At 29.3% G+C, this 25563-nt stretch overlaps 1 protein-coding gene across 2 annotated transcripts in view; it reads right to left on the minus strand.

The window, feature by feature from the left end:
- Positions 1 to 355: 355 nt before the first annotated feature.
- Positions 356 to 25563, minus strand: part of Pat1 (Protein interacting with APP tail-1) — a 59205-nt gene continuing 33997 nt past the window's right edge. The window contains exons 5-11 of one of the 2 annotated variants that reach the window (XM_075364128.1): positions 23340 to 23508; positions 20201 to 20464; positions 18269 to 18393; positions 15035 to 15204; positions 11166 to 11308; positions 5143 to 5308; positions 356 to 924 (exon numbers count right to left, since the gene is read on the minus strand). In XM_075364128.1, the coding sequence (XP_075220243.1) occupies positions 650 to 924; positions 5143 to 5308; positions 11166 to 11308; positions 15035 to 15204; positions 18269 to 18393; positions 20201 to 20464; positions 23340 to 23508 (1312 nt within the window). In that variant the 3' untranslated portion in view covers positions 356 to 649. The remainder of the gene's footprint in view (positions 925 to 5142; positions 5309 to 11165; positions 11309 to 15034; positions 15205 to 18268; positions 18394 to 20200; positions 20465 to 23339; positions 23509 to 25563) is intronic. The other variant, XM_075364129.1, reaches the window with a different exon arrangement.

Here is a 25563-nt window from a genome sequence, read left to right on the forward strand (position 1 = left end):
AAAATACAACAATAAAAAATTGTTCCTAAAAATGCAATAAATTTTTTATACAAAAAAGAAGAGAATAAATAAATTACTTATTCAGATTATATTTAATGAACACATCTCTTTTAAATATTAACATACAGAATATATTTTTAAGCATTTTAATGCTATTTGTTAATAAAAATTATTTTTTATTTGGATAACAAATTAGATAAATCAATATTATAAAAAGCTATTAAACTGTATTCTAATCTATAAATACTGAAATCTGTAATATAGTGTTACAATAAATTATAACAAAAAGTCAAAACAAAAAGGAACATTTCACTATAACTAGTTTAAACAAGTAAATATAATTGTACAAGCTGGCTGGTAATTTAATTAATAAAATGGCAGATAAATGTACATTGAAAGAAAGGAATAAGTGGAAGGCAATAAGTTATTAATTTTTAAAAAAGTGTACATTTAATGAGAAAGATGACAGGAATATTAGAAACAAAAAAAATTAACACGTTCCAGATTGTTGAAACATATTTCTTACATCCCATTAATAAAAATAAAAAATATACTTCTCCCTGAACATTTAAAATTCATTATAATGTTTACTTATAAAAAATTACACAGGTCCATAAAGAAAAATGCAAATTTTAACTTTGATTATTTATTATTGTAGTATTATTTTAAATTTTAAATGTTTAACATTTGTCTTAAATGATTCAAAAAAAACCTGCTTGATTTTATCTAAGGGCTGAGGACATTCTGTGAGAGCTAATGGTGCAGCATCTAAGAGTGCATGTTGTTCACGGAGATCTTTCCAAGTAGACAAAATGAGTGTATAACTTCTCCATTTTTCAGCATCTCCTAACAATTCATATACATGAATCAATCCTCTGTAATCATATTCAAGACCGGAATATGCATGGCCAAAAAGTTTCAAATCTAAAACATAAATTCAAAAGTTAGTTATGCAGTATTAGAAGAAACAAAATAAATACATAAATCATTGTACTTCATAATATAATCATATTTTATTACAAACTCGTAAGTGTAAAAAAATACAACAAATAAAAATAATTTCTTTAACTAGTGTGCTACAATTGGACCATAATTATTAATTATACAGATAAAATCAGGAATGGGTGGGTGTGCTACTCCAAAAATCAACATGAAAGAAATAGGAACTGCCCATTATTTACCTGGTAGTACCAAAGAAAACCTCATTAACTTTGATTAGAGTAACATCAAAAAAATACAAAATAATTCAATAAACAAAGGTAATGATTAAAATTTATATTAATAATTAAAAGAAAGAAATATATATGTAATGACAGTCAATGTATGTAGATTATGAATAAATAAATCATCATAAAAAACAAAATTACAATTTGGAAAACATTAATTGATTTTAAGTAATATATATTTTTTATAAAGTTAAATGAGGATGCAGATAATTCAGGTGTTTTTTTAACTAGTATTATTATTTGAAACCTCAACAGAATAACAATGGTTACTGTAAAAGAAAAAAAAGAAATACCTAAATATATATTAGATTATGGGAGGATCTATTAAATAATGAGCAAGTGATTTATTAAAAAAAAGCAACAGAATCGTTAAGTCCCTTTCACATAAATCAAAAGCTATGCTATATTACATGAATTTGGTTTGGCAAAAGAAGATACTGTTATCTTTATGAATATATAATTTCAGATAAGTACCTATAAATGCATGGAAAGTTAGAATTGATATTTAGCCTAATAAAAATTAAGGGCCTTATTTGAACTAAAAGGAAATTAAAAAACCTTATACTATTATTTGAAAAAATATATATAACCATATTAAAGTTATTTCATATTCTTTGAAATATACTCCAGTTTATCAAATACAAACAGACTTATGCTTTAATTATGACTCTCTTTTCGATATTTGAATCTGTACAACATTTTAATTAGTTTCTTCCAGTTTGAATTAAAACCTGGAATTTATACATACGAGGTGTGATCAAAAAATACAGTGAATAATTTTTTATTAAAAAAAGTAATAAGGTTACACAGAATTCGATTTAATCTCCTTCAAAGTACTGTCCTTGGCTAGCAATGCACTTATCCCAACGTTGAGTCCATGACTGGAGGCATTTCTGGAAGGCGTCTTTCAGAAGGGCTTTCAGCTGCTTGGTCGTGGCCCACTCAATGACAGCAATGGTGTCAAAATGTTTTCCTTTAAGCACAGTTTTAATTTTTGGGAAGAGCCAAAAGTCGCATGGTGCTAAATCCAGTGAGTATGGCGGATGTGGACAATCAGGAACACTTTTTTCAGCCAAAAACTCGCGAATGAGAAGCGAAGTGTGACACGGCGCGTTGTCGCGGTGAAGAAGGAAGCCATTGGTCCATTTTTCTGGTTGCTTTCTTTGTACGTCGTTAAAAGTTAAAATGCTTTGAACGGATCCATACGAGATGTTAAGGTCTTCCAATAGCTCTCGAATAGTCATTCGCCTGTTTGAACGAACCATTGTTTCCACTTTTTGCACATTTTCAACTGTTTTTGAGGTTACTGGACATCCGGCACGCTGCTCGTCTTCAACAGACTCATTTCCATTTTTAAATCGTCATACCACTTGTACACAGTCTTCAAAGTTACCACATTATTGCCGTACACCGATCCTAACATTTCGTGAGCTTCTTTGGCACTCTTTTGCAACTTAAAACAAAATTTAATGTTAATGCGTTGTTCAAAATCCATGTTGCACGACAGACACGATAAACACAACCTCACTCTAGCGGCTCTGGCAGCTGACTGGCAAGCTTGAACGTGTTACAACTTGTCCCTGTCTGTCTCAGTTGATCACACTATTGAACAAATTACAGCATATGGATGTAGCATCGGCAGTTGCCGCTATAAAAATTCATTCACCGTATTTTTTGATCACACCTCGTATGTGTTTTTGAAATGTCCTGATCATAGAAGTGTATTAAGCATCTTCATCAGGAGATAAGAAAAATATTTCTTAGAAAGTACACTTTGCAAATTTCATCAGATTTGGATGTAAAGTTGAAAAATCTTATTTAAAAATTCAATAATATTCTCATGATCTTTACATTCTTTTTCAACAGCTAATAGGATGTAGCATTTCACTTATGTTTGAAACTGTTATAAACTAATTCATTATTGGCAGGCTGAGCTCACTGAATATGACTGACATACCACGATATTTATTATAAAATTACATATACATATTACATTACAAAATAACATATTAACAATGTTTATAATATTAAATACACTTTAACGTTAATGGCTTTTCATACTGTTCCAGTCTATTGTTGGATTCTAACTAACAAAACACCAGGATCTGGCAATGTTCATTCATTACTACAAACAAGGAATGCAGCTTCCAATGGACTTTAAATAAAGAAAGCTACACTAGATGTATGGAGATTTCCAGAACCCCATACAGGGAATCAATATTAATGAGATATAACAGAACTGTTTACTTATAAATCAATTATCTTTTTCCCTTCTGATGTCTGGTTGTATAGCGAGACAGACAATGCAAACAGAAGTTTGACAGCCATGGAAGGACTTGTGTTACTAATCTGACCTTAAAATGAAAATAGATTAGTTTGGATTAGTAAGTGAAATAGATTAATGTTGTGTTTTCTTTGTAGAAACAGAACATAATTTATTATTTATTGATTATTTTTTTAAATGTCCTTTACATCAATATATACAGATTTTGGGTTATTAGATATACAAAACCTCGCATTGAAATAACACTTGTCCATCGAGTCTTACTACATTAATTTTTTTTTTCATTTTGCCATAAGAAGATATTACCTGTTAATTATTATGGAATGTAATAACAAACAGAAACTGAATAAATGAGGTATGGCTGAAATGTAATGCACAGTTACTCATAACTCGCAAATGAAATGAATGCAGTATAAATGCACATTTTATTTGTTACTGTAATTTATACTTATTTTTCCCGTAATAATCATTTACAGCAACAAATTTCTCCCAAGAATGAACCAGTTTTCTCATTCCGTTAATGAAGAATGCCAACTATGTTTCCTTGATCCATGACCTCACTGCATCCTTCAGTTAATCACCCTAGGTGAACACTTAATAACCCTCTTTAATTGCAGAAAGAAGTGAAATTTGCAAGGTGCCAAATCTGGGGTGTTTGGAAGGTGTGGAATAGGTTCAAATTTCAACTTCACAACAGCATTGATAGTTGCATGCGGTGTGTTTGGCTGAGTATTAATGTGTTGTAGAATATTTACCTCCAAGAATTGTACACATCACATATTTTCTTAAGGTGTTTTATCATGTGTTTTAGAAAGAAACACCAACAAAAGGAGATGTATCAGTCGCAGAAATTTCTGGTGAAGTTCATTCTCAATATTCATTTTACTAGCTTTTATTGCCCAGCTATTCAGAACACTTCAATCAACAGTTTCAGCACCATAAAAAGTATCATCACAGCAGGCATACTCAACTCCATTACAATGACGGCTGACAAAAATCAGAGTGTGTGGGGTCAACAAATTTTGGAATATTAGAAGAGAGGAGGAAATGAAGCTACAAGATGCCAGGACCTGTCAAGCTTGGTGTGACAGTTTGTTCTCCTGTTTTGTTCAAGAGTGCAAAAAACACTTATATTTCAGTCGATCCTTATACTAAATATACAGTCAAAACAATAATAAAAATTATAATAACTTTGCTTTGTATCATGTATTTTAGTTCTAATGTATTTCATGTATATAATGTATTTAATTCAAATTAAGAAAACATAATTAGATATAATTTACCTAAACAGAATCCTTTACTGCCATATTTAAAGCACTGATATCCTTAATGTGTTTAGCGACATAAAAATATATACAGTAATTCTGTGCAGTAGCAAATGCAATAAGTAAAATATCTGTTTAAGACCATCTTACTTACCAGATTATCTCCAGCAGTACCTTGCATAAAGAAGTCTTCAGTTATTATAACAAATTAATTTAATGTATTTATTTACTTCTGACATTTCCTTGATTGAAGTTCATAACAAGCATAAAAAGGCATGACACAAAAATTCTGAGGCAATGATAAGTAAAGAAATTTTAATAATATAAATTATAAACAGATTAGAGTAATGAAAAAAAAAACACTTACTAATGTCTATGGAACGGAAGTATAACTTTTCAGCTTTCCTATACTGTTTCATATGATAATTATAAAGGGATGCTAGGTGGCCAACAGAGAGACCAACTTCATAATCATCCTCTCCCAGCAGCTTTTCCTTGATGGCAATTGCTTTTAAATGCATAGTTTCTGCTTCCTAAATAAGATATTTTTAAAAGAACAGAATTTATAACTTTAATAGATATTTTCTTATTAACTAAATTACATTTTATAACAGTTATGATTCGTGATATACTAATAAAAATTACCATACATTTCCGTAGATAAGACGACCTTCAGAAAAGATGAGGTATAAATTTTCATCAAAGTTTTATAGTTTCAGCATCCATCTGTCCTATAAGACGACCCCCAGACTATCAACGGCCTACGAATTTAGTTTAGATTGGTGATCATCATCTGGATAATAATAGTACCGTATAGTATTTACAGTATTATGTTCTATTCACACTGATTTAGGCACCTTGACTATTCACAAAAGCGTCAAATTGGCTATTCTGTTTTGTGGACATACCACAAGTATAATTATATACTAGTAAATAATTACAATTTGTCCATTTTTTCCTCAGTAGCTCAATAAACGTAACTTTTAATATTTATTTTGTTTTAGTATTGTTTTACTATTACAATGTAATGTATTATCATACAATGTATTTAAATAATATGGTAGATATTTCAATAAGTTGCAATAATTTCCAAGATCAGTTGGTCAGTGGTTGCACGCATAAAGGAAAAGCCTCCTTTTCCTGTTACATTACAGTTTTGTTGTAGGTTGTGTCAAGTGTTTCAAATTATATAAATTTCAATCTAATTTTTTTGTATTTGTCCTATAACACGACCCTGGATTTTGGGGGCTTTTTTACGATTAAACTGTCGTCTTATCTATGGAAATATACGGTATTTGTTTTTAGTAATTAACTAGGTTTAATTTTGTTTTTTAGTTTCTTCTGGGCGAAAAACACTTTGGCATTATCATTGCTCGAACACAATGTATGTGTTTTAAAAAACTAAATGTTAGAAATTCCCAATTAAAAATTAATTAAGAACAAAAACATCTTTAAAAACAATTAAAATACATCTTAAAATAAAAACACCCGTAGCGTGTGCTAATATATAAATAAAAACACAAAGATACATAATGCTATATATCTGATTAATATAACAGAATTACCATCTGCTTTACGGCAAATGGTATAAATATCTGAAACACAGTAATGCAAATATATGAATATAAACAGAGGGCCCTAAGGAATCGTAAAATATAAGGTAACTTCGTTTTATTATCCCCTAAAATGTGGTGCACTGTTAGTTGGCAGTCATAGCGAGCACAAACTGGTGCATCTGTTTGAGTCATCAAATATCCAAGTGAGGCTAATGTGCCCCATTTGCAAACAGCAGATAATAACCATCTCCTGACTGTTATTTCTGCATGAGGAGCTCCATGGTGAAACACTGTTTTTAATTGGGTGAAGTTTATTGTTCGTGGTAGCGTCTCACTCACTTTGCCAGTTATCATGAACTACCCTCTTAAGGAAACAAACAAGATCGTTAGAAACAACGCAACTGGTAAAAGGAAGCCGAAAAAAAGCCTCTTTTGCCCCCTATCCTCGTGTTCATTGCGAAAATTCCTCAATTTAAAATTCCTGTATGGCTGGGGATCCAGCAGAAGCTCACTGTTGTATTAAATGTCATTTGTGAAATGACACACTGAATCTCACAAACAACAGGTTGTCTGGAGTATACATCACTAATTCCCTGTAAGGCACTCATGGAATCTGAGCAAACAAGAACGTGTCAGAATTTTGGGCTAACCAAATGTAATGACTGGAGGTAATTGTATATTTAGAGCTGAGAAAAGGCGCTGAGCTCTGATGTCTAGTAGAGCAGTAGATCTTAACTGTTCTTGGTATCAATTAGAATGCTTGTTCAAGAATACCATATCAAAGGTTGGATGAGTTGGTTGCACTTTGATGTAGGAGTATATCATTTGCTTCCGTCTGTTACAAAGAGATGGCTCACCACTGTCCACCAGTAGACTTACCATGGGGCTAGAGCAAAAAGCACCTGCGGCAAGACGGATGAAGAAATGATGGACTGCATCGAGCATTTTTAGTGCAGTGCCCCGAGCCACTGAATAAGCCAAGCAGCTGTAGTCTAATCAGGAATAGACTAGAGCTCAGTAGAAGTGCAACATGGATATATGATCAGCTCCTCATTAGGTATTAGGTAGAACCTTCACCATGTCTAACATTTTTAGACATTTTACCTTCAGCTCCTTCAAATGTGTTACCCACGTTAGTCGGTGGTCTAACCCCATTACTAGAAGTCTAATCCGCATACAAGCCTCAACTGGTTTACCATGTAAATACAGCTGAGGGTTAATATGTCCCTCTCAACCTGGAAAAGCAAATGCACTTCATTTTTTTCCAGAGAAAACATGAATCCAGTAGATTTACACCAGAATTCCAAGCAGGTTATTGTGTTTTGAAAGCCTCTCATCAGCAGCTAACATTTTACATTCTATGTAAATAAAAAAAATCATCTACAAATAAAGAACACACAACCAGTTTCCACACACATTTTTTATACTATTTATGGCTACGGCAAACAAAGAAACACTTAGGACACTTCCCTGAGGTATTCCATTTTCCAGTTTTAAACCTGTGTAACAAATTCCATTGCTTTGAATCCATCTATAAGACCTTTACGCACGATCTGAAGGAAACATTATTAAACTTTCAAATACCATATCAAAGAGAATTAAACAGAATAAACATCAGACATTCAGAAAGGAATGAGCAACAATTTAATGTTTATTGTGAGCTACTGGTGCTTATTTCTTGCATGATCTTATGAAAATAAAACTTAATTTGCCTTTTGTTACTAATTACAATCAAACTGGAGGAATTTTATTTTATTACTGCAAAATGAAAATATTCCATTCTTTAATGTTGTTCAATCAAAAAGAAAAATTATTTTACTGGTCATGGCACAACTTCTTTAGAGAAAAACATCTAGCCAGAATTAAAAATTTTATAAATGAAAATTCCATCTTTTTTACTTAAGAATTATTACATGTAAAATACCATTTTATGATATTTTACAAACATAATCAGATAAAAGGCAAATTATGTCTCAAGAAACAAACATTAAATAATAATTTCACCTACTTAAAATCAAGACAATGAATATCATATAATCTGCAACGTCAATAGAAATACATGAAACTAGGAATAAAGAAATAATATTTTTAGTATTTCTTATAAAGCAAGTAGGCATTCATCAGGACATTCTCTTTGCTTTTGGGATGAAAAATTGTTCCTAAAGATGGACAAACTTAATTGTTCAATGACATGAGACAAAAGAAAAAAAACATTCAAAATTCTTCTGGAAATCCTGATCTATAACATTGTCATTATATAAATTATAAAAAAAAGATTTTTCCAAAGAGCTTCTAGTTCCCTAAGGGCAAAACAGTTTTGAAGAAGGCTAACCCCAGTAATGTTTTTAAAACTGGAACATGTAACAACCTCATTAATATTGTTTGAAATTGGAAAGGCATATAATGTTATACGTAAGGGAAGATACAAATTACATGTGCACAGGAAGAAGAAATTCATGACTGTAAAATCTGAGAATTGTTTAAATGTAATTCAAGACAGTTTTAGAGCAAGTTATATTTAAGGCTAAAATCTTTATAGTGGAGGTAGACTTAAAGAAGAGGACATAGAATACTTATCAGCAGAGGCTTATAATTAACCTTTCTGAGGCTACATTAGGCTAGATTCCATCTGCTTAATTTTATCTTTTACTCAACTGTTGGGTAACATTAAATTTTCTAACATTACAGCTCTTGTTCAGTTTGTAAATGTAATCTCTACAAAGTAATGCAGTTAAATAAGTTATTAATTTGGATATATAGATGTTTACTTTAGTTAGATTAGCTAGTGAAATGGTTGCTCAAACAAGTAGTCTAGGCTTATACCATCCTACCTCAGAGAGTTTTTACTACAATCGTATAACTACTGCACTATGTAATATGGAGTCTGTAAGCAAATAATAATATTTTTCTTTATGTTGGATAATACAGGCTATAAACCACCTTAACATCCTTTTTCTGTAACTGATTTTTATCAATTATTATTTTAATAATATATTTTTTATAAGTGATATCGTAAAGACAGAAATAGACGTATACAAAAACAAAATTATATGTTCCTCTTAAAAAAAAAAAAATCTGTTTGGCATGGTTGCAAAGATGTAACTGTTCGAATAGAAGCATTTTTTAGTCTCAGATTATATATTTCTCAAGATCATAAAATGATCTTAAAAGTTATTTTTTCTTATTGTTGACTTAACAATAGACTCTTTCTTCAAATCTGTGTCTATTTGTACAAGTTTTTGGCAAGTCTTTTGGGGAGTTGGATGTCTACAGCTGTGAGATAAAGAAAAACTGATAAAAGTAGAATTATATAAAAAGCAAAAAGATGAATAATATGTAATATTGCAGTAATATAACAAAAAGAGTAATTTAAAAAATTAAAAACTGTAACAAGTAGTTGTTAGCTGTAAAATATCCCTTAGATGTAAAATATTGACTGGAAAGGGTTAGGACCTTTAAAAATAAACTTGTAACCAGCTATAAAAAGAAATTAATAGAGAAAAATCTGCCTTCTACTACACACAAATGTAAAGAATACAGTTAAACTAAGTCAGAAAATAAATAAAAAATACATTTTTTAATCTCTGTTACTTATATATGATTAGTATAACTAATATTAAATGGTATAATAATTTATGTATTTTAAATAATTCAATTACTGCAAGCAAAGTCTGTAGTGGCATGAGTAAAAAAATATTTGTAGAGCTTATGTAGGCTCACTATAACTCTCTACAACTTAATTCAACCTACTGAGAACCTTCAGCATGTTCTAAACACAGTTCTAGAAAAAAAGATGTTTAATTCTTAGACAATATTTCTACTACTACACAGTAGCATGTTTTAACAATTAAAAGATTACCAGAATTAGTGGTTCATATTACTGAATGCTCTTTTTAGAAATACTGCACTTTAAAAAATGTCTAAATTTCAAAGAAATGAAAATTACATTATTAAAATAAGTGAACGTCATCTTATTTGCAAATTCAAGTTATAAATATGTTTTAAATAATTTTTAAAAATAAGCCATTTGTAGATTCATAGGAAAATTACAAATTAACATATGAATATAGTGAAAAAGCAATGCAATTCTATAAGAAAACAGGTTAGATAGTTAATAAAGGATGAGAAAACATATCTGATGAGATACAGAGATAGAAATCTGTTTTTAATGATGATTTGGTGCAGCTCAGGAACAAAGATTTATCAAATAAAACAATCCAAGATTTCATCATTTGTCTTGTGACTAGCAACCCAAAACAAAAGGTGAGGCACGTTCAGTTACAATATTGTTTTTACAAAATAATGCTTCATACTCCTGCTGAACCCATAGCTCAACATTTGACTGGGAACAAATGGATCACTCTCATGGAACCCATATTTAATGTCAATTAATTTTCACTTTTTCCCTTATTTAAAATAATACTTGCTAGTCAGTACTATGATGTCAAAAAAGCTCTACAACACTTCATAGATGGGATCACTATTATTTTATGGAAGAAGTAGGATATTTAAAAGTTGGTTCCACTGACAAATGACCTAATATTAGCAGAATCCATGTTGTAAAGTAGTTTAAAGTATGAACGCTCTTGTAATAATAACTCTGAATAAAACTATTTAAATTCAATATTTTTTTTATGCATTAATAGTACTAATTCTCTGAATGTGCCTTGTAGTGCATAACTTCGATCAACTAATAGCATTGTATAATACATGACCATTACACAAATCAAATAATTTGTCATATCTATCAACTTAGCATGATAAAACATTATTAATTATACATACAAAAAAAAAAAAACAGTCGCTAGAAAACAGGTAACTTTCATTAACTTACATTGTATTTCTTCATACTCTGATACAAACGACCAAGATTACCGTAGTGCTTAGCAGTCTGTACATTATCTTCACCAAATGCTAATCTTGATAATCGTAGAGCATTTTTATGAAGTTTTTCTGCTTCTCCCAATAATTCGTTCTCTAAAAATGAAGAAAAAGTAATTGTAAGAAATAAATGAAAACAAATATGATAGAATTTAATCAAATTATCATAATCCATAAAACTATATTTTACTTCACAAAATTCCATTCTGACTGAAATCAATACTCGGCATACCTCTTGATTTTTTGCATAAGACATTCAGTACCCAAACAAAATATAATATTAAATAATGAAAATTTTTTTAACACACACATCAAGGTATAAAAAAAATGTAATTTTATTTTTTTAGAACAAAATTGCTAATTTAAAATATAAAAAAAACATTCCTATCCCTAAAATTTAGACCAGTTGTAAACAAAATAATATATATATATATATACATCATTTAATGAAAACAATTTTTTTAACCTTCTTTAAATACCATAAATTTTTTATATGATTTGATTCCGTATTAAATAATTAAAATTAAAAATATAAAAACCTGATCAATTTAGGTCATATATCAAACTTAAACTTTATGAACACTGGATTTTATTATATCATCTTTTAAATTCCAATACTTTTTCATAAATAGTAATATGGTGTAAAAATCATGTTTTTTTTTAATCAGAAAATCAAAAAAGAATGTGAATTTAATATGAATGTTCATATTAAATCTAAAAATTTACAGTAGAATAATTTATTTTAAATCTAGTAAAATGCAGAGCTGAATTCAAAAGAACATAACACTGAAAAAATTATTCTAGTTACAGCTGATGCTACTGCATCAGCAGAACTCCACTACTAAAATTAGAAATGAATATATGTAACAGTGGGCTATAAGGTACTTCATTTATCATCATGTACACGAAAATGCAATCAATCCTAATAAGTTACAAAAATCTTTGAATCAGATTTTATCCTTACTTTGTTTTATATCCTGAAACATTAATGTTAAAGAAGTCTAGAGCTAACAAAACCATTAGAATGTATGGGTGCAGTTTAGTATGTTACTCCACAATACACTTGGAAACCAAATACATCAATTTCAGTTTTCCATTTCAAATAATAATATAACAGATATAGAAAGCCTATGCATACTATTATAATAAATACAATCTTTTTTTTCCATGAGTAAAAGTAGAAATTAGTCAAAACATATGATAATAATGCATAAGTTTAAAAAAAAATAACAATAAGAAAAGATGTAATGAAGGAACAATAACACACACGCACACACACATCAATTAGTTAGTCATTATGTTACAACTAAATTAAATAATTAACCAAAACTTAAATAAAAAATAATTCTGTAACAAAAAAATTCTAAGCAAAAATAAATGCAGATTTTCTCAGAGTTAAAAAAATATGAAATATTAGAAAAGTAGTTGATATAAAAGATACCAACAATATTATTTAATTATTTAAACTTCAATAGTAGAAGTTCTTTCTGATCCTACTAGTGAAAAGTCTAAAATTTAAAAATAATCTATTAAAAAAAAAATGATTTAAATTAATAAACCACATACATGAAGTGATGTATTATTATTTAAAAATAAATTCCTACTCCTGGGTACAAAGGTAACACTAAAATTCAATAACAATCTAACTTGCAGTAAAATGTAGAAAAAAAAAACACTGAATAGGAAAAGTGTGAACTGCAGCTAAATATTTTTTTTAAATAGTATATTGTGTAAAGCTATACAGACTACAAAATGTATGGATATGAAATTTAAATTAAATCAAGGTATTTAATTTATTCCGGCATTTAGCTATGCCAGAATGTTCTAGGATTAGAATATTCCATAGTTAGAGTATTTATTTGGACTGAAAAAGTGTTGGTAGGCCTGATTCTCAGGATATTTAGCTATTGAAACAAAAACTGGACTTAATAAATCTGTGATCTAAAGCTTCACTAACGTAAAAATTAATAAAATCTACAATAATTTTATTCACAATAATTCATTCTGCTGCAATTGCATACTGTAAAACTTAAATATATTGACAAAATTTTAGAGGCGGTTATTGACAAAATTTCACCAGTCTTTGGACATATCCTGTTTTTCTTTAAAAAAAAATATTTAAAAATGCAATATTTCTATAACCTAAAGAATAGTATCTAACAAAATGAAAGATCCTCTACTTATAATAGCTAAGTTTTCTTTATTCAATAGAGAAAATGTATTCTACATGCACGCATGCACTTCATTATATATTTTATTTATATTTAATTGGTTTTTTATATTCAACTACACTTTAAACTTAGTCCACCTACATAATCCCAAAATCTGTTTTAAATACTCTAATCCCTCTTTTCTTATATAGTTTTTACCATTTGTATTTTCTTCTCATAGCAAATAGACTATACCTAAATACCATGACTTATGTCATACTACTCTTTCTCCAAGAAAAATAAATTAGTTTATGATAAAATGTACTGAAAGCATATTTTATCAAAAACTTCTATCTTTTCTAGTTCATTTTTAAACATTCCATTTAAATGATTTCAAACATTATCAACTCATTTAATTCTCAATAGTCTTCTGCAATATCACTTTGATTAACCCCCAATTCCTCTTTTCTATTATTTCCAATTGACAAAGTTTCACTGCCAAAATGTTACAAATTTATATATATTTTTAACAATGCTAACATTTTTTATTGATTTTTTTTATATTGATACATTTTTTATTATTTTATCAAATTCATTCCCAGTTTCATTTAAAAAAACAACAATCAGTTATTCTTCAACACTCGGATTTTCACACCAGGTCTAAAACACGTTTCCAATGTTTATATTTTTACAATATTATTTTTTTTTAAATTTATTATATACTATAATAATAAAATGGTTTAAAGACCAGATATGAGATATCTGCCACTCCTAAAAAAAAAGAGGCATTCCAAACTTACTAGATGCGAAGAGTTGTTTTCTACTGTCTCTTCATCAAGTCAAATAATTATTGAAAATTTATACAAGTTCACTGAAATATAGGTGATATTTATCCCTACAAGTGATACATCACTCTGTTCATCATAAGTAGGCTATAATATGAACATTATTACAATCAAGAGAAATTAACTTTTGACTGGAATTTACTGCATCTTAAACTCAAGAATACTGGGACAACTGTTTACAATCAATCATCAACCGAATCCTGCACTTGGTTTTACACCTGTTAAGCCAATTTTTACCTGATATTTAAGTTGTATATAATTTTAACATTCTAAAAATTAATACCACACAAGTAGAGTTATATTTGAAGAATTTGAGAATTAGTCAGAGGATGCTCTAATGAAGAAACTTGAATTTTTTTAAGATACATGATGCATGTTTAGAAAGCTGTTATTCTATCTTATGTCCAACAGTAAAACAACCAAAATCCGCTACATAATAATGTATATTGTTAACATTTTTATATAATTTTGAAGGATCTAAAGCTTTACTCCCTATTATTTCCTTAACATTTTAATTTCTAACGACTTAGAAATTATTCTTTGGGTCATTATGGTTGTAGTGATGTATAATAAAAAATAATCAAAAAATTATCAAACAAATATTTTAAATAACATTAAAAACATTCATGCAATTATCTGGATATTCCTGTACACTAATATATGAAGATGAGAGAAACGTTTACAAGCAATTTATAAAAAAAATAGTGAAATGAATAAGAAATAAATAACCATAAAAGAATCATTCTATCTTGCATAATGTTATTTCTCTTGATGACAGGGAACAGAAATAAACATTTATAATGGGTTTTTTTTTTATAATAACTAACTCATCCAAATCAGAAGTAGCTGCTTCTTACGTGTCTCTGAGCTATTAGGAACACTATCCAATGCAATCTCTTCTAAAATTAGGGCTTTTACTCTTTGTGCTGAAGCCAACATTAGGTGTTCTGCAGGGAGTAGTTTTTCCATTATCTCAATCGCTTTCTCAGAATGGTCTCTGGAAAAAACCCAATAAAAGTAAATAAATATACTTATAGCAGAAGTAATGAACACTTAAAGTTTTATTTGTAAAAAAAAAAATTAAATTAAATGGGTTGATAAGTACAAAATAGAGAAGTTTAAAAATTTAATTTCACTGGAGAAGAGAGAAGTCTCTGGCAGAATCTTTTACTAAGAAAGATGAGGCATATGAGCATACATTAAGAAAAAGATTAGAACATACGAAACGGATGATTAATGATAAAGGAAACAAGTGGTATGTTGAAGCAGATTGTAACAGAACAGAAAGGAATGTATAAGTAAATAAGATCCGTTTAATGACTGAAAATCAAAACAAAATACGTAAATCAATAAAAACATATTCTAACTTATATTAATACCTATTCATCAGATAATTCTTAGATACATGGTTACATGGGGTTGTATGCAATAAAACCCCATGCAAAATAATTCAGTTCTATTAAAGAAAATTGGGAACACATTTCAAATACAACAAATTTTACTTTCCCACTTAACATTTCCAAGATACATGGTACACCTAAAAAAATTCTCAAAGTTTTGAATTACTATGTTACCTTAACATATGTTACCATTGAGAAGTAGCCTAACTAAAACAGCACATTTGACTTAGTCATCACACAATATCTGTTCAGTGTAAATAAGTTTAGGTACATTTGGAAATGTTTATTGCATTTAAATCATTAATTGTTTTTTATGAGCAAAACATTTTATACAAAATTTTGTTAAAATTGGTAAATGTATTTATACAGGATCAAAAATTCAAGTGGTGAAAATGAGAAAAAACGTTTGACCAAATGTTTGTATAATAATCATTTAAGTACTATCGATTGTAAACAGACATTATACTAAGTTTCAGCATGAATGCATTAGAAATTAATTCGTATCTTAAATTTTGATTGACAGACAAAAAACAAACGAGCAGTGTATGCAAACTGGAAGACAAATAATTAAAGCCTAAAAACCTCTCTAAACCTAAACCTTAGGTTTATTAATCCTAAACCTATACCTCTAATATGAAGAATAAATTTTCCAAATTTATTCAAAGTTATATAGAAAAAATGTTTGATAGATTATTGGATAAACCTCATGAAAGCCACATAAACAAAGCTTTTCAAAACAGTTTTCCTTTACTATCATGAAAATTTTGTGGATAAAGTAGGCTGTTCATCAGTACCTATCTCTTTTGTTTCTCAAAATTTTTTATCTTATATACTCCCCCACCTCTACATTATTTACACTTTTCTACTCTTATTTATCCAATTTCCAATTACGATATTTGTTGGATTATATTTACAGTCCAACAAATTTTATTATTAAGGCTAAAACATAATAATAACAAAAGTTAAGATAAAAACAGTTTCTCCTCCATGCAGATTTTAGTTCTGTAACTGGTGAAAATTTTTAATTTTACAGTACATAGTAATCAGCTGATATTAATTTACTACCTGCATTGAGAATAATTGTGCTTAAAAACTTGAAAGGACTTTCTATGCTTCAATGTTAGCAAAACTAAACGGATATTGTGCTACCATCTATGAATAATTCCAAGCAAGATTCTCCATTACTAAACTGTCAACGTTTGTGTAAGCTTAAAATAAAATCTGAGAATACTGAAAATGCTTCATCACCAGTGGGCCTAGAGCTCTTAAGAAAGCAAACAACCTGTAAAGAAATTATTTAAAGAGTCTTTATTTAAAGTAGTTATTTAAACATCAACTAGAGAGGATTCTGTTAACCTAGAATTATACAAAACAAGTTTACAAGAGATTCAAAAGGAATTACCAGTTTAAGTTTTATCAGCCAATAATACTTCATACACGAAGATGATTTTGATAAAGGGGTGGAATTTTGTGAGGAATTTATTATTTGCTGTAAAGTAGATCCTCCACACTTCTCTAGCTCAGTAATATGGTCTGATGAAGATGATTCAAACTTACAAATTAGTACCCCATCACAACTGTGTTTATTGGTTTCATGAAAATTCTAGTGCAGTTATGGAGAAGGAAATGTATATATTTTTTATATTTGGTGTGGAACCTTATTTCTACAACCAAAATATAACAGTGATTCATATTCTGAGTAATTAGTTGCAAGCTATTAGATATCCATTATGTTTGATGTGGGCTGTTTAACAGCAACATGTGGAACTCTTCAGTACACTCTTTAAGTTACAGACTACCCCAATTTCAAACTTTTCCTGAATGAATAAGACACCAAAAACAATTGAATGGCTACCAGGTTCATGCAATTTGATACAGTGCAATTTCTAATTTTATAGAATTTTATCAAAGAAACCAATTTCTTTAAATTGGTTTAAATTTTTTAAATTGGACACCTTAAGGTATCAATTGAAAACTCAACTGTTTTTATAATAAATCAGGGCAAAGCTTTATTGAAAAAAATGTGTAATTCAGTGGTTAAATACTAATAAATGCAAAACAGCAGACTAACTTAATACCTTCACTGATGTGTAATAAACATCTAATTAACTATTTTTTTGTGAAAATTTTTTTAGGCTATCCTGTATAACAATACTCTGTCTGGATAAAATAATAACCCTTACAACTTGATGGTTTCAAATGTCTAACATCTCGGCAAGTAGTATTGAATGATGTATAGTACAACAAAAACCAGTCACAAGATAATAAACCTATTCTTTTAGATCACCAAAGTTAAAGAAAATTGAGTACAGTTTCACCACATGATGTAAAGAAATATGTTACTACATGAAATAGTACTACTACATAAATAAGCAGTTAACATCTAAAGTAATTAATACAACTTAAAACATAACAATAAGAAAATAGTAAAGAAATGAAACACTTAATGTAAGAATGAAATAATGAATGAAGACAATGCATATAGCCTCATTCAATCTAAATTACACATAATGAATGAAATATATTTGGTGGCCTCTTGAGGTAATGAAGATGCATATATTTTAATGTATATACAAAGTTTTGTGAATATATACTAAAAATAAAAAAAACATGCACGCGATATTAAGAATGAAAATTCACTAGATTCACTTAAATAATTACCTTGCTTCATCAAAGCGGCCAGAACTATATTCATGAACATACAGAGCATATGCAAGATCCTCCAGTGCAGCTGCTATATGAAGATTGGATTTTCCAAACGCACTCATTTTCAATTTCAAGGCTTCCTTTATAAAATAAAACAGATTAATATGTATGTAAAGTATTATACAGAAGAAGTATTATACAAAGAATTATACAGAACGGTATTTAATCCTAAAAAAAAACAAACATATTATAAAGGATCTGAAACTGGAATTCAAAACTGGATGCAGAGGGCTGTCTCCTTTCACAGGAATGCTGCAGCTACAGGACCATCTCAAGTGATGCTGCCAGCACAGTAGCTGGACTTACATCCCTGGACCTCCTTGTTCAGAAGACAGAAGCAATGCACCAAGGGAAACAGAGACATCACTCATCTGCAGGTGGCAGGAGAGATGACTTCAATCAACAAAGGGCAGATGAACCCATAGACAGATCCGTTGACCTTTTTGACAAAGTTGACCTAGCTCCTGACCAGTCACAACATACCTATGTGTGTGAGCCTTAACACCCTTCGCCAAGTGCAATTATTATGGATAGGAGGACATCGCAGAATGCACTATGTTTGAATGTGACAGGTTCTCGCAGGGAAGCTTGGCTGAGAGAATTTGGTATGAGATTTGACCTTACATCATAGGGGACTATACTCTTAGTTTTATTCTTGGGGCTGTGTTCATAATTAAAGGTCCGACTCCAAGGAGATAAAAAATTTCTACAACAGAAAAGAATTTCTACACTAATCAGCAAGCTTTTTGCTGGTTCAACCTAACTACTACTTTACGACTTACCTGATGAAAAAATTAGAATATCTTTAATGAACACTGATGTCCATGTACAATTAAAAGGAATACCTGTTGCAATTTCTTAATTATAAATTTAAAAATGTTTAAAATAATAAAAACAATTTGGAAAACTAAACATTATACAACTTGCAGTTTACTGTACTCATAATTAAATATTTTATGAAGAAATAATTATGCAATATATAAAAAATACATATTATATTTTTGATAAATTTCCTAAAACATAAGCAACAAATTAAACACAACATTTTTTCTGAAAAGCAACATTATTTTAAACAACAATATGGAAATTATTTATTGGGCATAATTAAATTTGGTAAGTGTGCAGCTCCTTCATCAGAGGTGTTTAAAAAAATATTTATTGGCTCTTTTATAAATATAAGAAAACAGTAAATGATGATTGATGTACACACACAGAAGTTATAGATTTTATCCAGGATAACTCTGTTACTTAAATGTACGGACTCACAAATTAATAAATACAATAATAGTATTTTGGCTAGAGAAATAAATGACAACAATTTTTTTTTTACTTGCCTTGTACATTAAATAATAAATAAAGACCAATAAAACTAAATTGAATACCAGTAATAATTTTTTTTTTGAAAACTAAGTTTCAACCTGTTCATATCCACTTACATAATATTACATATATGAGAATGGAAGTGGTTGAGAATAAAATGTAAGACTAGAACATAAAGTCAATATTGCAGTGTCCTGGGGTCATGCCATCTTTTATTGTATCTAATAATGGCCTGTATGTCATGCAAGGTTAACTAAAAATATAGCATCCTTTTTTAAAAAAAAGAAATATTTATAGCAAGGTGTGCGCATTTTAGCAAGTACTCTGTGTACATTTTGAACTTCACATTATTCCACAACTTCTTGAAAATGTTGTACTCAAAATGACATGGTGCAGGTACTTAACAATTAAGCATTAAACAACAAACAGTATAAATGTCACTGTTAACATTACCAATAAAAATTAGTTTTTTTTTTTTTTTTTTAAATTGATATGAATAAGGATGTAAAAAGAAAACATATAATCAAATAACTAACTGAATACCAATAAATATTTAATAACACTTACACCATATACATGGACACTATGTCTAATAGAATCTGAATTAAGGAGGTAGAAACCATAATCTTGGAGTGTATCGGCAAATTTTGGGTGATCAGGACCAAATGCTTCACGAGCAAGGCAAACAGCCTGACGAACAAGTAGATCAGCTTTAGTGAATTCTCTTTTTACAACACATGCTTTAGCAGCTTGGCTCAGTGAATCAATCATTACTCTTGGAGATACTCCTGGACCAAGCTCCTTTAATGCTTCTACACTCCACCTGAATGCCTAATAAACATCATATAAAAACAATGCAATTAAAAACAAAATTATCATTTAAACATCTATTTTTCCAACAAAAAAAAATTTTCCAAACAGATTCAGATCGTAAACTATGCTACAAAGTCACACATGTGAGGGTTGTCTGAAAAGTTTTGAGCCTAACATAGAAAACCTATTTTTTCTGTCAAATATAATTTTATTTTTCAACAAAGTCTGCTTTCAAGTCTATTTACTTTTTCCAGTGATGCTCTAACCTCTTTAACCATTCCAAATATGTAGCTGGAGTCTCTCTCTGCAAAGCAGGTGTTTACATATGCAATAACCTCCTCGTCTGATAAATATTTCTTTCCTCCAAGCAAAACTTTAAGGTTAGGAAACAAGAAACAGTTGCTTGAGGCCGGATCTGGTGAATACGGTAGAGTGGTCAACCAACTGAAAGGGCAATTCATGAATTTTAGCCATGATGACTGTCAAAATGTAAGCAGGCGCATTGTCCTGATAGAAAAGTACTTTCTTCTTCTTCAACTCTGGTCATTTTTTTGCAATTTCTGTCTTCAGCTTGTTAAGTAATGATGTGTAATACTGTCCCATTATTGTTTTACCTTTTTGAAGATAATCTATAAACAAAATTCTGTTACTATTCCAAAAAACAGTCACCAACCCCGTCCCAGTCAATGGAACCATCTTCATCTTTTTCGAAGCAGGTTCACCTTTGCAGTCCACTGTTTTGACCGTTGTTTCATCTCAGGAGTGTAGTGGTGGATCCACTTTTCATCTAGTTATGAATCAACGCAAAGAATCTGATTCATTTAGCTTAAACAACTCCAGCAGGGCCTTGGAAATGTTCATTCAAGTGCGTGTTTTGTCCAAAATGCGGTACCCAATATACAGACAGCTTACGCATATTCAATTCTTCAGTTAATATATGACAAATACATTCTTTCAATATGCCCATAGTCTCTGCTATCTCTCTAAATTTAATTAATCAGTCGTCCAGTACCATTTGGTGAACTTGTTCGATGATATTGGTGGTGGTTGCAGTTTTTGGCCATCCCGAACGCTCATCATCAACCAAGCTGATAGGACTATGTTTAAATTCAGTTGTCCATCTTTTCAAATGATGGAACAGAGTCCTAGTAAACAGCATCCAACTCAGTTTTAATTTGCGTAGGCGTATTGCCTTTCAAATGCAAGTATTTAATCACAGCAAAATATTCAATTTTTTCCATTTTCACAAAGACACTCATAATGACTTACTCAAATGATTATCAAACAACAACTGAGCAACCAAAATGGCTCAAATTTTAGTGAGTACCTTTCAACACATGCGCGAATATATTCCCTAATTTTTGGTAGCAAGTGCTGCCATCTTCATGTTGAGACTCAAAACTTTTCAGACAACCCTTGTAAAGATTTATTAATATTAAATAATCCTACTGAACAATATTATTGGTAAATAATCTTGTAAAAGCCACACAAATTCATTGTTTTGAATAATGAACTAGTATGGATTTCTCTTTCTTTTTTGGATACAATTCATACACTATATGTCACTATATTGCATAATTATTAATCCAATATGTGCAAACAAATAAGAGTAAAGATTTAAAACATGCACAAAAATATAGAACTAGATGAATAAATGAAAGCATCAAAATACTTGCTATAACTTCCACTTTAAGAATAAAATCTTCTCTATTGTAACTGATATTTATTTTTATAAATCACTTCAAATGATAAAAGATGTATTTTTCAATAATTAAATAATAGTAAAACATAATCCAGAATGTTTCTAGAACTCTCAAGTAGTCTCCTGTTTCTAGTTAACCTCCTGCGACCCATAAACACTTAAATAATTCTTAAACAACCCATTTTGTACAGTCATTTAAAAATTGCAATATTGAAAGAAATCACAGCAATAATAAAGGCATACATATAGTGATAATATGTTCTTTATACTTTTCTTGAAACTAGATACAACACCTTCCTTTATTTGGTTAACTATCCAAAGAACTGTTTCAACATTAATGAAATTGTCAGGAATAGTTGCAGCCCTAATTTTTTAAATTCAATCAGTTTGTTGGTTGAATAGATATTAACATTGACATTCATTTCAATAAAAATACACAAGGATTTTCAAAATGTAAATACTGTTAGGCTATTAAATAATAAAATAATAATAATAATTGGTTATTTATTTTTCAACAATTTAATGTTACAAAGAACCAAATTCTGAACATCCTCTCATCTTATGAGAGGATATTCAGAATTTTGTTTTTCATAACATTAATTACGTAGACAGCCAATGCTGTACACCCTCTTTTTATATCACCATCATAGCGCAAACTGTCAAGAATCACTTCTAGTACAGAAAAAAGTGAAAGTCACTTAGGTGCTAAGTTGAGAGTGCAAGAGGGAAAACCTACTTACTAAATAATATGATGAGCTCTTGGATTCAAGAAGCAGCATGTGATCTACCATTATCATTAAGTTATACAACTACCCAATTGAGCATCTGCTACCTCTTCGTTTTTTACCATGCATGGCAATGTCTTTATAATCTCAAAATAGGACACAATTTATTACTGTGTCCCATAATAGATTTTCTGATGTGCTAATGAATTCCTCTGCTGGATTCACATTCTTGTACTAAAAAATGAATAAAAATTGAAGGCATTTCATTTAAAATATACAAAACAAATCACAAACAAAAACTTTTTCCAAAGTGGTATTTGCAGCAATGCACATTTGAAAACTGTGCATACTTTCCTTTTCATGCCTTTATCACTATCTGTAGAGCCTTTCATATAATAATAATGCAAAAGTAAATAATGAAAAAAATAAATGATGTTATAAAAATATGGTATAATATAATTATTACCTCATCGTAATCACTTCTACAGAAAGCATTAAGAGAAAAGACTGTATAAAGGCCAGCCAGGTTCATGGTTTCCTTCACCAGCATGAGTTTTTGAACAAGTTCTTCAGCAAGTTTTTGTGTTTCCATTGCAGCATCTAATAATGAGAATGAAGCTTGTGCATGCAGTAACCTTTATAAAAAAAAATATAAAAATTAAACTATAAAAATATTACATAAAACACAACTAAAACATTAATAAAATGTCATAAAATAAACAATAAAAAGTAAACAAAGTTAATAACAAAACTGGCTTAAAAAACACTAAAAAATGTAAAATAATTTATTATAACTTTCTGAAGCTGGTACCAAATTAAAAACAAATACCTATCTATCAATTGTATATTAACCTAACTTTGTGTAGAATTTAAAAAATCAAATTTTTAAAAAATTGAATATTATTTACGACTAGTATTTAGACAAAATTATATTCTTTTTAATTAATTAAATTTAAAATATTTCAGTACTATTTCTAACAAAAATTTTTAAAGCTTAAAAAAATATAAAAATCACATTCTGTATGAAAATACCTAACTTATTGAAAAGAAACCTGCATCTTAATTAAATTACAAAAAGGTTGAAGTTACAATTAATAATTAATTCTGGGCAAGAGCTTAGGCAATCTGGAATGAAAGAGTATATACTACTTTTTACTTCTAACAAAGTTTTTAGAAGTTTTACATGAAAATACTATTCAGAATATCAGAGGGACCTTAAATGTGACAACCTAGTAATAATGACAAAAAATAAATAAAAATATCTTCAAACTATCAGTATAATCATGTAATTTTTAATTTTAAAAATCTTCCAATCACTGAAATCATAAAATTTCATTTTGGTAAGGCTTGAATATACATACATAAAAAAAAACACGGAGGTCAACTTGAAAACTCTCTCCTATTTTGAGTTAAAATAGATTTTACTTTCTTCATTGTTACAGAAAATGTCCAGTACAATGATTTATTATTTCTTTGGACATTAAATTATGAAAAACGCCATATCACAGCTAGAAATCAAACCCAAATGATACAAAGTGACAACCCAGTTAATATAATTGACATTTCATTTTTTTTACAAAATAATTTCTTTTGGTTTTGATTCACTTTTGTATTAAAATTAACGACTATTTTGGCTGTTTTATTTTAATTATGTCCTCTCAATAATGAAATTAAAATAACTTTCATAAAGAAGATAGCAGAGTATATGCTTATTACTTCTAAATGAAAATTTTTCTTTATTCATCTAACACTCTTAATAAAGCTATCTGATTCTTGTACAAGTTATAAATAACTCTTCTTTCTTTATATATCAATGCAATCTTCTTTAAAATCTTATTCTATTGTTGCTTATATTAGCAAAATTCCTTCCCCAGAACTATAAATGCTATACAAAATGGCTTTATTCTTCTTTTGGCCGTTTTCAAAGATTAATCTGACAGGTAAAATATCTATCTCCTTTGTACCTGTGCTCTTTCTGTAAACTGAACTCCATGCAACGAGTTTCAAAAAAGACAAAAAACTCTTTGTTTCATGACATGAATTTATTACAGAAATATTAATATTAAAATAATCAACAATATTCAATTTACCTTTAAAAACTTTACAATAGATTTTCAAAATGATTTCCTGTGATCCCAATGCAGGTTCATACAAGCTTCATAACATTTGCAGCCACTTTTTGTAATGTTTGCTCAGTAATGTTTGAAATCTCACTTTCAATGTTAGCCTTCAATTTGTCAAGTGTATGAGGATTGTTTATAAAAACTACACTTTTTAAATACCCCTAAAGGAAAACGTCTGCTGGTGTAAGATCTGGGGATCTTGGAGGCCACAATCTTTTTGATATCAAATGATAGCCAAAAAATTCCCGTTACATATTCAGCGTTTAATTAGCAGTATGACATGCTGTGTTATCCTCACACCATTTACAAATTTTTCAAAAAATAAAGGCCCTATTACACGACACCAGGAGATTACACACCAAATAGCAATTTTATGTACGTGTAATGGTCATTCATGAAATGCATGAAGATTTTCAGCACTCCATATTCGGCAGTTTTGGCTGTTAGTGTAGCCATCTGAGTGAAACCTCATTGCTGAAATAAATACGATTAAAAATTTCAATATGAATGTCATCCACAAGAAAATTAAACAAACGACAATACTGTAAACATTTTCCATAGTCTACT

This window comes from Lycorma delicatula, chromosome 4 (genome assembly GCF_047948215.1).
Source record: "Lycorma delicatula isolate Av1 chromosome 4, ASM4794821v1, whole genome shotgun sequence".
Taxonomy (NCBI): Eukaryota; Metazoa; Arthropoda; class Insecta; order Hemiptera; family Fulgoridae; genus Lycorma; species Lycorma delicatula.